Source organism: Triplophysa dalaica, chromosome 21 (genome assembly GCF_015846415.1).
Source record: "Triplophysa dalaica isolate WHDGS20190420 chromosome 21, ASM1584641v1, whole genome shotgun sequence".
Taxonomy (NCBI): domain Eukaryota; kingdom Metazoa; phylum Chordata; class Actinopteri; order Cypriniformes; family Nemacheilidae; genus Triplophysa; species Triplophysa dalaica.
The window spans coordinates 20,647,927-20,663,620 of NC_079562.1; the positions used below are offsets into that span (position 1 = coordinate 20,647,927).

At 37.2% G+C, this 15,694-nt stretch overlaps 1 protein-coding gene across 2 annotated transcripts in view; it reads left to right on the forward strand.

Moving 5' to 3' along the window:
* The window catches only part of sp1 (sp1 transcription factor), a 41,156-nt gene extending 27,654 nt beyond the window's left edge, over positions 1-13,502 (forward strand). For both annotated transcript variants that reach the window (XM_056735090.1, XM_056735091.1), the window contains one exon: positions 12,487-13,502. In XM_056735090.1, coding sequence (XP_056591068.1) covers positions 12,487-12,788 — 302 coding nt within the window. In that variant the 3' untranslated portion in view covers positions 12,789-13,502. The remainder of the gene's footprint in view (positions 1-12,486) is intronic.
* Positions 13,503-15,694: the final 2,192 nt, after the last annotated feature.

The following is a 15,694-nucleotide window of genomic DNA, read 5'->3' on the forward strand; positions in this document are numbered from 1 at the left end:
AAATAAATGAAAAGCATATCACTGAAAGTCAAATAACAGATTCTATTGGCCAGTTGGAATATGACCTTGCTTATCCAAGGAGCAAAAATGATGTGAAGTAGAATGTTTGAAATTAGTATCAATCTTCAAAAAATCTATCAAAAAGCACTTAGGTGTGTAATTGTGTGTAAGTTTATAGGTCTAAATGTGTGTGCGTCCATCAGAGGTATAATACAAGGTTTGTCATTAATAATTTGTGCTCATATTTAGGCAAATGAAACAATACAATCTTCTTACAAGAAAAAATGGTTATTACAATTTAGAAATTATTAAATGTATTTATTTTTTAATTATCTTGAAACAGTCCAAGCAGTGTACATTTTGGCCTCCGATATGATGATGATTTGATATGAAGAGAATTAATATCCTACCCAAAGATGATTACAATATATTAGACAGAGTTTATGCATACACATCTCTACGTTAAAAATGGAGTTAAATGTATTTCATTTTAAATGCTGTCATTAGAGCGGTAGGGAATATTAATTTATTGGAAAAAAAAGTATTTCATGCAAAAAGCTGTGTAATAAGCATATCATGCGCAATGAAAGGTACAGATGTTTCCCACAGCAAACGGAGAAATTTGTAGGTAGCTTATTTGTTTCACATTTTTACACTCTCACTATCCAGTTAAAGGTTCTGTGTGTAAGTTTCAGAGGCCACTATTGGCGATGTAGGAAATTGCAACCTACAGCATATTAATCTCCTTCATTTTAAACTCAAAATTGTATAGCGAATATTATTCTTACTTGTTAAACATTGTGTCGGGGAATCAATCAATTATATTTTGTCAATATTTCTATGCCACAGCCCAGTATAGATGACATTACAGATGTTTATAAGCATAGTAAGGCATCAAAAGCCACCACGATTGATCAATTGTATCTACTCAAATCTCATAAAATCTTCTTTGACACTGTACTGCTTAAAAATCTAACCAACATGGGCGTTTGGATTGTATCCTGTTAATGGTGAAATTACACATTTATATGCAAATACGCTAAGCAGTATTATAATATAACTTGCACTCGATTTATGCAAATTATGAATGTAAGCATGATTAACTTGATTTGCACACAGCCATGTAACATGGAATTATAGTACAATTATAAATTGCAAAAATTTACAAGGAAAAACATTACTTCTCTCGATGATCATGCTCACATGAGGCTATCAAACAAACAGTTTACTTTTATTGCTGAATTTTGCCGGTCAATCAGAAAGATGCCAACTTCAGCTTGAAAAGACTCTTCTTGCTTCAGTGCCCTCCATTTGGAAAAAGCCATACCGATGTTTATTCGTTTTTTTGTCTCGTCTTGGCCTTGCTGCATCGTATTTTCTAATTTTTGGACAATGCACAAGAGCCGATAGAGCGTCAATCTGCGGAGTAAGTGTGGTCCTTCATTAGCGCAAATTTTACTTCTTACTGCAACAAAGAACCGTTTCTATTTCTAATAAAACACACGACTAGTGACTTGTTCTTCCTCTTTTTCTGCAGCTCCTTCTTTTCCGTGCGTATTCTACGTAGTGGCGTTGCAAGCTGCTTCAAAAACACAGCCGAAGAAGAACAACAGAGTCCGTACATCCTCTGTTTTACCAAACGCGCTACGTTTGTCCGTGTAGTGCTACAGTACAAACATGGCGGTGCAATATGATGAATTACATGTAAGGGTGTGCCCGCTGTGTATGCACATAAAAATGGCTCATTCTAAGGTAATATAAACATTTCGGTTCATTTTATAACTTTTTATAACACTGAAAACATAGATTTGTATTCTATATTACATTTTGGTCAATAAAGCCTTAAAAATGTTACACACTGGACCTTTAAATCTGCCCTTCAGTTAGCTGACGTCAAGGTCACATGACATAGCTCTCACGTGACCGAGACGCGGATCCCGAATTTGATGTGATACAACACAAGTATATTTAGTTGTGTTTGTCGCACTGCGGATATGCAGCAGTTTGATCTTCAATTTCTCTCACATCGAATGTCGATCGGTCTGCGCATTCTCAAGATGTCAGATGCACATTTTCTGTTCACGGATAACTATTTTAGTGGTAAAGTTCTAAAACACATTACTTTTAAAAACTTGCTTGCATTGATCTGGGAAAAATAAGCCCTCCAACATCCTACATGAGGTTGTGAAACACCCAGCTGAAACATAAATCTGCGCAATGCTTGTCCAAACACATCCATTAGTACCAGCACATTTATAAACCTATCTAAATGTAGCCTATACAGGACAAACTGTGTAATAGAGAATGGTGTTTGCACTCGCTCTTATCATTGTTTGGATTTCAGAACAGCTAATAGTTGCCTTTATTCATGTTCTACCAAATAACAAAATATTACCCATTTAATTTCTTCAACTCTCCTTGGCCTTTTAGGGTGCTTTCATGTGCTATGTGCGGTCAAAAACATTCACGGATACATTATAACCACCGTTTACGCCCTTGCTGCTCCTGATGAGATCATAATCTTTTGCATGTAAATGTTTAATCTTGTCTTTCCTGGATATTTGGTGCGAACGCCCCCAAAGAACACCTGAACGCCCCCCTTTAAAAAGTCTTGCTTCCATCGCCCCCCCCCCGACGTTCTCTGAACGCCCACTGGGGGTTGGTACTGCCCCCATTGAGAAACACTGATTTAGGCCATTAGTCGACACGTTTATAGTATAAATTGAAATATGTATATATACATTTGGAATGGGGACATCAGATGATGGTTTTAAGCTTCATGTATGAAAAAGATACTTCATGTAACATTGTTTTATATTTACAGAGCCATTTACAAAACCCTTATAATGAGCCTTTAAAAAGATGAGCCTTTAAAATATGAGCCTTTAAAATATGAGCCTTTAAAAAAAAGATACACTAACCCTTTCTCTCAACAGGTAGTGGTCTAGCTTTTGTTGAAACCAGTAACTTTGTATTGGCACCTAATGTATTATGGCTCCTGTATGAACTTTCGCTTATTGCTCCTAAACTCTTTGTAAGTCGCTTTGAATAAAAGCGTCTGCTAAATGACTTCATGTAAATGTAAATATAAATGAAGTGCTCAATCACACGCATAATGCAATCCGCTGTGACACCGCCACAAGTTATGATTATATGTCTCAATATAATATTTCTCTAGTGATCTAGTGATAATTAAAAAACGATGGAGTAAATATCAATTTTAGGCCAACGAGCCTAAACTGCAAACTAAAATACTAATCCAAAAAATAAAAAGGCCTTTATTTCATAACAAAACCTGTCTTCTCTGCATCAGACTGCAAAAATAGTATAATGTGGATATTTTCTTCAGAAACAAAATTCAATTTCAGCAATATTTAAAACCTATAGAATATAAAATAGATGGTAAATAAAAAAAAATTCAAATACAGCAAATTGAAGCACATAAAACACATCAGTGGAAATAATCAAGCAGACGGCTTTAAAACCGAAAGAAAACTCTCAGGTCAGAACGCAAAAAATAGGAATAAATAAATATATTCAATACATTCCAATAAATCAATTATAAGGCATTAACTAAACACTTCAACAATATAGACCACTAACTTAACTCGCCTCAGTTTTTCCTTCATTTTCCTCTGCCATCATGCCCTTCTTCATAAAGCCAGTATCACAGGACATAGAGATCAGTTTTCCCAACTGAAAGAACTGAATGTTCTTTATACACCATATAATACAGCATATCATGTTAAGAAAAGCAGAAGCCTCGAACATGTAAAGTACTGTGATCCTTTATTGATGCGCTCCGTTCAGGCTCTTTGGTATTTCTTGACATAAAACGCTTTATTAAAGTGGATATTGAATCTTAAAGGAGGCATGAATAACATCTGTTATTGACACCAGGCCCAGCGAGCGCCAGGTTCTGCAATGCACTTATCTATGACATAGATAGTTTGAACACCACCTCCATAGAAAAATATCAACGACTACTTCTCTAGCCCCGCCCACTGGTTCACTCATGACAGAACAGAACTGAAGTAACACAAGTGATGCGGAACCAGATAGAGCGAGCAAGCAATAAACAAACATGTTAAAGATAGATAAGTATTGTGCCACCCCTGGTTGTGGAAGAATACAGTCGCTGCATATCCTTCCTTCAGATTCTGACGTTAGCAATGCAGGGTTAAAGTTTATTTTTAAAGACATTCTTTTAAAACGAAGCGTTTGAGGGTTATTTCGTGAACAAGGCAGTCACAGGTCGACACATAATTTGAGGAGGGTTTAAAATGAAAAAGCAGAGCTGTGTCGTGAATATTGGAACTAATAGGAATGGTGCAGCAATCTTATGCGAGATAAACATTTCTGTACTTTGCGTCACTATGATGTGCCCTGAGCACTATTCACTCGAGGTTAGTGTCACCTGAGGACCTCTAGTCATTTGTAATATTTGCAGAGGTTATCTGTGATCTTAAGCTCGTGCGAATCGGCATCTCTGTGATTTGATGGGCTAATATATCAATTTTCAAGGTTTTATCCACCGTTTGTGAATAATGGAGGCTGTTGTGTTTTGGTATTATTTGGGGTTCTGGGTGATATCCATAAATTACTGGGAGTCTTCCGTTTGTTTATTTATCATGGAAACTCTCGTAACATTTGAGACCTGCGATCGCGGTGATCTTTTGTCCGCTTCGGGATCACTGGTCTCAAATGCTGACAGGTACGGTCATATATCATTAAACACCATACAACTATAGCCAATACAAACTATACGCAATGCCTTGACATCACATCCGTGAAATAAGTCAGTAAAGTTGAGTAAAATCATCCTGTGTGAATGCGTCACATGAAATACTGACGTGAGGAGATTATAAATCACAGGAGGTCTCCAGATAATACTGATGACCTGCGAAAACTGTGAAGGGTGCTAATGTGTAACCTAATGAATAAATTAAGACACATTTAGCTTTTTGGAATAGGCATGGGCCGGTATGAGATTCTGACGGTGTGATAACCTTGAGCAAAACTACCACAGTGTCACGGTATCACTATTACATATCTACAATTTGTTATTTTTAAATTAAAACAAAGTTTTTTCACTGAACACAATGTTTTATTTTTAAAACAAACATATAGAACATTCTTGAACAGTAAACATGTCAGATTAAATCATTAAAATAAAAAATTGTCAAAAAAAATGCAGTCAATTAAGTGAGCCTTAACCTGTAGCTCAACAATAATCAGAAGTTCAGAACATAAATACATTTCTGTAAAAAATCATTTTAAATGAAAAATACAGTCACTTAAGTGAGCCTCAAGCTGCAGCTCAACAATTAAAACAATTTCTGTGAAAAAGCAGTCATGGAACTGCAGCTGAACAATGTTTTTGGAGGCATGTTTACTTTCTACACATTTATTTTTCAGTCAAAGTTATAATGCAGGAATGTAAACTTGTTCAGCTAGTTCAAACTGTGGGTTAGTTGATTAGCCATGTTATTTGCCTCTGTAGACATGCAAGGAACGTGATTGTTTGAGAAGGCCCAAGCATAAAAAAACAATGGCGGCCGAAATGCCCATTGGACCATAGTTTTCTAGAGTTTTCTGTGTAGTTTAATTTTCACTTTTAACAACTTTTGATTGCATTTCTAATGAGAAATGAGTATTGTACTTTATAAATATGTGATTAGTTACTTAGAGCAAAGACGCTCTCTGTTTATAAATCAAATAGACTTCCGTTACAATACACATCTGTTTCTCTGGGCTACCTTCGTGCGGAGACGCGGCCTCTGAAGTCATGGCGTTCAGCTGCTGTTTGTAACCAAACGATGACGCGTTTTTTTATTTGCATCTTTTTAGACGGTGAACTCCTGCACACAACACATGATACCAGCTCTTGTGGCTTACTTTAAATACTTAACATAAGGGCTGCAACTGAGCAGTGTTTCCATCAGCGATTAGTCGGACAAACAATTCTTTTTTTGATGAATCGATTCATTTGATAAAAAGCTGAAAAATCTTGTACATATTTTGCTTTGAAAGAAATTCTGTCGTCATTTTCTCACCTTCAGGTTATTCCAAACCTGTATTAATGTCTTTATTTTGTTGAACACAATGGCAGATATTTGTGAGAATGTCAGAACCCAAACAGTTCTCTTCTGACTTCTTCTTATTTCCCTGCTATGGCAGTACATGTGGGACGAGATCTGTTTGTTGTCCACCCAGATTACGATCAGAACAACGATTAAAAACAGATCAAATAAAAACATTCTAGATTCAGAGATTCCCTACTTTTCTAAAGATGTGTAACAGCGCCACCTGCTGTACAACAGTACAAACACTGATTGCCATAGAAACTGGTCTTTGGCCGGGAACCATTTTTTTAAATGACTCGTCGTTGGCGGGGAAAGAGTTAATAAACGTATTTTGATCTTGAATGTTAGAGGTTTAGATGTGTTTCCATAGTTTTTGACCTCACTGGGATCACCTGCGTATATTGCATACATTTATTTTGATGGGTGACTGGGTTGAAGGGTGGAGCTTTGGGGATGTGCTCGTCGTCTTCATCCAACTGGATCCTTCTACGCTCTCTATGTCATGCACACGTTTGTTATAAATGTGCAGAGCGACTGCTTCATTCAGAACATAAGTCTCAGAGTTATATGTATCCAGAGAGTCCAGAGATGTTTTGGTGCTCAAATAAACCTTTGGTGTCATTTTTTTATCAACGTTCATGTTTAGATAAGAGGACACTGAACATCTGAGTCTGGGAGTCGAGTCGTCTAGATCTCCTTTTAAGCGACATTAAATCTAAAATAGACAAAGTGCAGTTTTAAGGCCAAAAATAATGGTTAATCTAGTCCTTGTCATCAAATCACATTGGAATAAAGACCGTACTAAACCCATGCTTTTAAGTGATCTGAAAGCGTTTTCAAATACCTTTATTACATGCGCATTAATGCTGACAGTTCTTTACTTTGTTTTGATTCATTTATCATTTCTGGTGACACTAAAATGAAAAGTAATGTAAACTTCTCAAGGGATGCATTTGACATTAGCATAAGATTTGACAAAGCATCGACCTATTTAATGAAACTTTTTTGAGGTGACTTAAACTGCCTCAAGATTAGGGTAATTATAATAGTTTGTTTTTGTGTTTCTAAGTGAAAAAGATTTATTTTTGGCAAATAGTTGCCTGTTTTTTGATGAATTCTTGTGTATTTTTCGGCAAGGTTGCATGCAGTGGGCTGCAAGATTAATTGCTGTTCCCTTTCAAATCGTGATTAAATCGATGTTGCTGTCGCGATGGTAATATCCCAAAGGCTGCGATTATGTTTTATGTGCAGCGTGTTCGTGAGCGGCTCTGTGATCTGTGGGAAATGCTGCTCGGTCAGAAAGCACTGCGCGTTTCATTTGCTTAAAACAGGCATTTGTAAAAGCAACAAGCGTCAAAAATAAATATACTGTTATTATTGTGCAAAATACTTAAGGAGGCTTGAAAAACAGTGATAGATGGATGGCAGATGCAGAACGGAAGACGTCATTCCCTTGTTATACATGTGGTACTTCTTCTGTGGAGCATTCCTGGCTTCTACTCTGGCTTTCGGATGCAGCTGCTTTTAATGGTTTCACTGACAAACTGCGCATAAAACATCCTGTGTGATTTCTTTTCGATTAATCGTGCAGCCCTAGCATCCAGTCTTCCTTCTTTTGTGTCCTTGGCTGATCACACGCTTGATTATTATTAACAGTATTTGTTAATAAAATGAATATGAGGAATGGCATAATATAACCGGGTTTTAATCTAGATATGCAAAGACCTTTATTTCCCCCTTATTTTAAAATGAATGCTTCAATTCAGGCTCAATATATTTAATGAAGATACAACAACAATAAAGTACTTTTAAGGACAAGCTTGCTTATATTCAATAAAATTAGATAAATTAGTAAGATGTGAGATATCTGCATTAATTACACACATCACTCAGTATTGCAACATAACTTACACTTTAGTCAATGTTTTTTGTCAAAGTATCAAAAAAACAACTGCAAACATTGATACATTCATATTCAAATTAACAAAAGCACATAATATGCAATTAAATGTAATATTACAAATTGTATTTATCTACACAAAATGCATGTCAGCCGCCCGTCTTAACTCCAAGCCACCAATCAAATCTCAGGGTATGCCAGCAAGAAAGAAAATGTCAGTTTTAGACGAGGAGTGTCCAAAGTGGGTCCTGGAGGACCGGTGTCCTGCAGAGTTTAGCTTTAATTTGGCTCAACAAACCTTTCTGGAAGTTTCTAGCTAGGCCACTAGAAGGCAAGCCCACAAAACTTTAGCCAAAAAAGCGTAACGGCTAATGCTAACGCCCTGGCTTCAGTTGAATACAGGAAAGGAGACCAGATGCTAGATGGTTGTCAATGGGTTTTGCTACCCGTTATGGGTTCTCCAATTGTTAGTACTACACACCCTCCCCTCTCTATAATAAGAGTATCTTCTAGGTGCGTCCCAAATTGTGCATGTATGCCCTACTCTACGCCATTTTGTAGTAAAAGAGTGTAAGAGAGTAGTGCGTTCACATTGAAAATTCTCAAAAAAGAAGTGCACTTCAAGTACCTGGATGATGCACTTTTTCAACTGAAAATATGAAGTTTGGAACTGTGTGTGAAGGATCTGCCATGCCTTAGCTAATCACATCCAAAATATTGATTCCATTGCCACAAAAACAGGGAGCAAAGTAGTCTTCAAGTGTGACAGTTTTATTAAATCCTGCTCATGCAAGATAAAAGGTGATCAAGCCTCATCGGAGAGGAAAAAGATGCAAAAAATTTATTCCATTCATAGTAGATAATAGGAAAGATCTGGTTCACAAAAAGGACTCGTTATGCTTTAGCCTCCATTAACAGAGGACAAAAATACAGCACCACCTTTCTCAGGGTACAACAAGTAACAAGTAACTCCCGAAAGACCAAACATACACTGAATTTATAAGAGGTGGCCAGCACCATGAAAACAAAAAGGGGAGACAAAACAATACACAATTTCACAACAGTAACAACACAAACACTGAAATTAACAATACATTTGACTAAATTTAGAGCCATGGATAAACTTTAGTCAATGCAAAAGTAATTATATTAAACTTAATATACATTGAACAAGACATCACATTTTCCAATGTCCCCTCTAATACTTAACAGTTAGTACAGTCTCATTTCCTTAGAATTCCCATAAAACAGATCAACTTCCTGTTTGAATCTCTTTGTCACTAGGCTGGTCCATTCCAACAACACACCAGGTATTAAACATGTCAAGTCATCTTAACTATAAAATGAAAACAATTTGAGCTATGTTTTTATAAATCACATTCTAGCAACAGAGAAATTTTAACTGGTTTTAATGTTTTTATCTTAAGCCACATAACTAAGCCCGTGCACTGACTCAGTACAATGACAAAATAAAAGATCTTAAACCAAACCAAAATAGTAATGTCCTTTTGTTTATGAATCAATGCAAAGATAATGGTATCAGAATTGTGTGGCTCAAATCCCGTCCATCACACTGTGGACACTTCACTCACTTAACGTACGCAGTTTCGCTTGCGTAGCGGAAGGACCTGCATAGTGATAACGGTTCAATCTGATGATCATTTTTTCACAAGCATTGTACCGTGTGATTGACGTCATTTTCGCTTCGGTTAGTATAAAACCATTTAGAATTACATTTGCGACGATACTAGTCTTCTAAAATAGTGCATAGTATGTCATTTGGGACACAGCTACTGTTTCTACTCTGCTATTCTGCTATCTTGATAAGAGTGTTGGGGTGGGTTTGATTAAGGGTGAAGCTAAACTCCGCAGAACACCGGCCCTCCAGGATACAACAAAAATGATTGTTTTCATGACCGATCGCTGATGGCATGTCCGAGTACTAGGGAACTCGTGCCCATCACTAATTTCCAGGACATTTTCTGGGACACAAGGCTTCTATGATGAAGGAATCACAGTCTGGTTCTGTTGTACCGAACATATCAAACACTATAAACATCCATTCTTTTAAAGTAGAAAAATGTCAATAAATGACCTCTGGGCCTCCTCAGTGAGGGCTCTAAAGCTCTTTCCTCATCTCTTTTAATAGACGGGGGAGCAGAGCTGGGCAAAGCCTCCTTGACCATGGGTTCATCATGCCTATTGAGTTGCATTAACATTGAAATACTTAACTGTATATAACAATTCATATTTCTGTAGTAATGCAAAAGAAAAAGATGACCTAACATTACAAGAACTAGCTTACCTGCTATCATGTCCCCCAGTACAAATATTTCCCCTCTCGCTGGACATGCTTAAGAATCCTCTCACTTATAGTACCTCAACTTTTCAACAGTTTTTCTCTGGCACAGGGTAAAGCTGTTTGAAATCTTGTGAAATCGAAAACGGACAACAAATGTAAGTAAATGAATACAGTATAAAAAATAAAAGGCAGCAAGCATCTTTTGGTAAATAACAGCACTAAGAGTTCATTAAAGTCCGATGATCAGTTAGACATCCAAACAGGTGAAGAAATGAAAGATAACACAAGCGTAAGATGTCTTTGTCATGGGGCAGATTATGCCACAAGGAAAGTTTAATTTGGTAAATTGGAAATGATCCATAACCTGTTGGACAACACTGGTCTGAAATCTCCCACAGGTGTTCTTGTGACTTTGTATATAATTGAATTGATATAACTGACATATTCAACCCATTTATTACATTTACATGTAGTCATTTAGCAGATGCTTTTATCCAAAGCGACTTACAAGTGGGGTAGATAATGGAAGCAATTAGGACAGCATAAGTACAACAAAAGCAGAAGTGCAATAAAAAAAGAAGACTGTCTCATATAACCTAACACAATATACAGAACCATGTATTTTTTTTTAAGGAGTAGATAAGAAAATAGAGTCAGAACAGATCAGTCAGATATTGAAAAAGATTGCATGTCACAGTAGGGATGAAACGTGATCCCTCTGAACATCTCATCTAATATGTGTTTATTCAAGTCCCTGGAGATGATAAAAGAATCGCAGTACATGTTTTGAACAACAGGGGCCGCTGTTTTTTCTGCAAAGTTAGGAAAGCACAGACCTAGATCTAGACGACTCAGATGTTCAGTGTCCTCTTATCTAAACATGAATGTTAATTAAAGTGAAAGCAAGTTTTTTTTGAGTATCAAAACATCTGTGGACTCTGTGGATACATATAACTCTGACTTTTCTTAATGGCAGCAGACTTTCCGCATACAACTTTTGTGAAAATTACCTGGTAATTTACCTTAAGATTAGACGTAGGAGCTGGGTTAATGCGGCCCGATGGGAAAGGGGGCAAGCACTAATTCAACTCGAAGTGAAAGTGTAACCTCACCGTTGGGTTATTTTCTGGGTCAAAGAACTACCCCAAAACTACCCAAGACTGACAAAACATCCCACAAAAAATAGAAAAAAGAACCCTGGATTTTTTAGAGAGTAGGTTTGGGAAAATCAATTCCGAATGGAGAGGCTAGGAATCACAGTGTCCATGTGTTAACTTGTGATAAAGCACAGGAACCACAAGTTGAGGGGAGTTTTATTAAAGTAACTAACTGTAATGAATCAGACACCAGTTTATATACACAAAACAGTGCTTATAAATATATATATTTAGGAAAAGCAGGCTAAATGACCACACAGACTGATGCATAAATGTTTTACTTCAACCGTGGAAAGAAAATGAATTCATTAGAATTAAAAAGAATCAAAATCTATAAGTGGAATCGATCAAATTCAAAGTATGTAGTTATAACCCAACAAAAAGATCTTTAAATGTTCTCCTAACTTAAAAAGCAGTTCTTAGTTTGTCCCTGCTCACGTGGAGAGAAGCTTTCATTTCAGCACATTCCTTAGGATGGTCCTCTGATATTTATATTCTATACACTTGATCTTCCTGCCTCTTTTTGTGCTTTTCTTTTTTCCTGTAAAGCTGCTTTGAAAGAATGCATCATTGAAAAAAGCGCTATAAATAAATTGAAATTGAAAATTCTTGTAAAACCACATCAATAAAACAAAGGTAATCTCACAATAAGCAAGGGTCTTAAAGCGTTCACAAACATTATCTTGTACCACTGGCATCTTGTCAATCATTTACTGTCACCGTCACATCATCTTCTGGTGTATGTGCCGCCCTGTGATTGATTTAAAACTGCAGAGCTCCTAAATGACATCACAGACCAACTGATCCATAATGAAAGAAATGAACAAACTTGTGTCTGCAGTGTGAACATAAACGACTGAAATACAAAAACTAGCCTGTGTGGACACAGTATTTTCTTTTTATGGAAGCCTTGCTGTAATGGTAACTAACTTTCATTTCAAACCTCCATTTCTGGACTAAACTCAGTCCACTGCGCCGCTGTAGAGTATTGTTCCACCTCTACTTCTGTATGCTTTTCTAATCCGTATGAACTGTCTCCAGGTGAAAAGAAGTTCTCCTGTCCGGAGTGTCCCAAGCGTTTCATGCGCAGTGACCACCTGTCCAAGCACATCAAGACCCATCTGAATAAGAAAAGTTCATCAGGGGCAGTGAATATCGCTGACAGTACCGTTTCCACCGCAGCCAGCAGCGCAGACGGCTGCGACACCAATGACATGTCCGGGCAGCAGCAGACGCTATTAACCATGGACACACTGTCTTCAGAGGGCTTTCCGTCCGGGAGCATCAATGTCATGCAAGTCACGGGTCTTCACTCCATTAATCTCAATAGCAATGGCTATTAATGAACATTGAGTGAGACTGGGATGTGAATGCATGGGAATTGCCCGTGAGTGTTTCACACACACACACAGAGAGAGAGAGAGGTGTTTGCCCTCCTCCTCCCTTCCATGTATATTGTATATTGTCCTTTCTAAACAGAACGTGTATCATACATTGATTTGAAACATAACATGAACGCAGAAAGGTTCACACCTGTGGGAGCGTGATAGCATAACTGTCTTTTTTAATCTTCAATAGTGTACTCACAAGCCATCAGACTTATGTTCATTAATCACAGTAATGCAAAAAATACAATATTTGATAGAGTTAGCTTTTTTGTACATAAGTTATATTTTTTCTAAGCATAAAAAACTGCAAATTGATCTTTGTTTTGTGGATGTATGAATTCTGCAGTCTTAAACGTTGCCATTTTTATATTCTGTATATGGTCTGTAACGTGCTTTGTTTTTTCCTCGTCTTTCTATACGCTTCACTTTTAGGTTACAGTAAACACATGCTGAACGTTTCTTAGTCGCTGTAGTCTTAAACAGTCATTTTAATTTATCAGGAAGGGGTTTCAGCCAGTTCATTGGTTCAAATCCAAATGCCTTAAACTGCTTTAGAGGGTTTTTTATAAATCTGTCAACCAAAGCTATACACTTTTCATAATATGTTAACTCAGGTGAATGTTACTCTTGGTGTTAAGCACTCATAATGATTAAATTAAGATGAACTACTTTAAAGTCTTTACTAGTCGTTATTTAAGATTTGGTGTTTTGTAATTTCATGTTTTCTCAAAAGTAATGAGATATTTAAAGGTACACTTCATCCAGAAATGACATTTACTCCCCATCATGTCATCCGTGGTTTACCTTTTCCGTTCATCAGTTTAACACAATTGGAGTAACAACAATCAGATCCTGGCATTAGATAGTGTCTAACATGGCACATTCATCCATCATTCGAGTGATCCGTAGGAGTTCAGGGGTTAACAGACAGGGGTTCTACGAGTTTAGGAAAAGTATGGATTTTAATTTGATTGTTTTCCAGGTCTGGATTAGTATGAAAAAGGAAATTGAGTATGGAGTTTCCAGACTATTGTCCTATCCGTTTTTATTAAATGAGGAATTTCTATAGATTTCTATATGTGTCCTCTGATGTATAATGTTAACATTCAGACATGACTAAATACGTTTCATTTATTCATAACATATTTTGAGCTTCTAGTGTTGCATGATATGATACTATTTCTAATGTAACTGGCGAAAGAACTTGAAGGACACGCATGTTCTAGTGCTGTTAATTCCTTAAAACATTGGCAAGTAGTCATAGTTAGGAAAGCACTGCCTTCAAACAGTTCATTCTCTTTTTCTGACAAATCTGACTTGTATACAGTCACTGTCCTCCCCTTTCTCTGTCCGTGACGTGACAGCCTGCCTTCCCAACAGGCCATTTAAAGGTAAGAACATGAAGTACCAAATGTGATGAAGTATGATAATATAAGTATTCGGCGCAAACCAACTTTTCTTCATTAGGAAACATTTCCTCATTTAGCAGACACTTTCATCTAAAGCCAGTTCCAAGTGGGAAAGAATAACACGCATTGGATCATGCACAATGTCAGCTGTCACGCCTTGTTTACATTTACACATTTGGCAGATGCTTTTCTCCAAAGTGACGTACATTGCATTATCCTATACATGTATACTTGGGTATGTGCAATCCTCTGGGTTCGAATCCACAACCTTGCGTTGTTGATGCATGCTCTTACCACTGAGATACAGGAAAGCCTTGTTCTTAACAGCGCTTTTAAAAACCCAAACTGAAGTGAATGAAAGAAATCACACGAGCGCAACAGTAGATTTCAAGCTCTTTGCAGACGGACGGGCCCAAGAGATAATTGGGCTTGTTATTGGCTGGATGTTAGTTCACTCAGAGAACACGGGCGGAAATATCAGCAGTGGGTCAAAAATGTGCAGTGCACAAGATCTACACACCAAAAGATCCAACATGAGGAGCTAGCCAAAGCCTTTCATCCTGCCCCTTGGAAAGACTAAGTGACAATGTTTTCATGCACATTATTTCCACGGATCAGAGTGAGGTCTAAACTAAAGAAACATGTTTACATGACATGAGAACATCTCTTATTCCCGTTTACATGAATGTTTTAGTAGTCTGATTATTTGCTATAATACACAGCACAAACCATGATCTGTGTGTGTTTCTGGCTATAGTTTTGATATATTCACCTCAAATGCAAAAGACTGTTATGTGGATTTATTTTATGGTTATTCTGCACCATGATGAATATGGAAATATGATGGAAAATGCCTTCAGTGGTTGTGTACGCTGTCATCGCGCTCGCTCTGATTCTGTTTAAAATATGGCAGCATGCTGCAGTTACTGGGTCCAAGCAAGTTTGACAAAATGGGGAATAGGGTCTATGCTGGACAATTTGAAGAACTGGGCTAAAACTAACTAAGTTTCAGATGTACGAGACACACTTAAAATTAATGGATGTGTCAGTCCTAAATTGTAAGATTTTTTTTGCGCCAAGAATTTTACACATAGCGCTTTAGCTCTAAAACTGGCCTTAAATCTGTGTAACATTAGGAGCAGTGAAGTGGACTAAGTCACTAAGACCAACACACATCAATCCTAAAATGGCTGTAACACAGGCAGTCTACCTTGAAACCTGGTTTAAAACACAAACTACTAAAAAAAAACACTTATTTTATTGTCTGGAGCTGGCGTCATCTAGAGTCTTTGCAAGGGCCGGTGTCCTCTTTCTGCATGTGTTGGCTCATCTGACATCTTGGTGGGAGGCAGGGTCCAGACTGCAGCTGGCATATCTCTTGTTACCTCGGGCAAAAGCTAATAGGCTATGAACAGCAGCCAATTATTCTCTATTAGTCAGAGAATAATTATG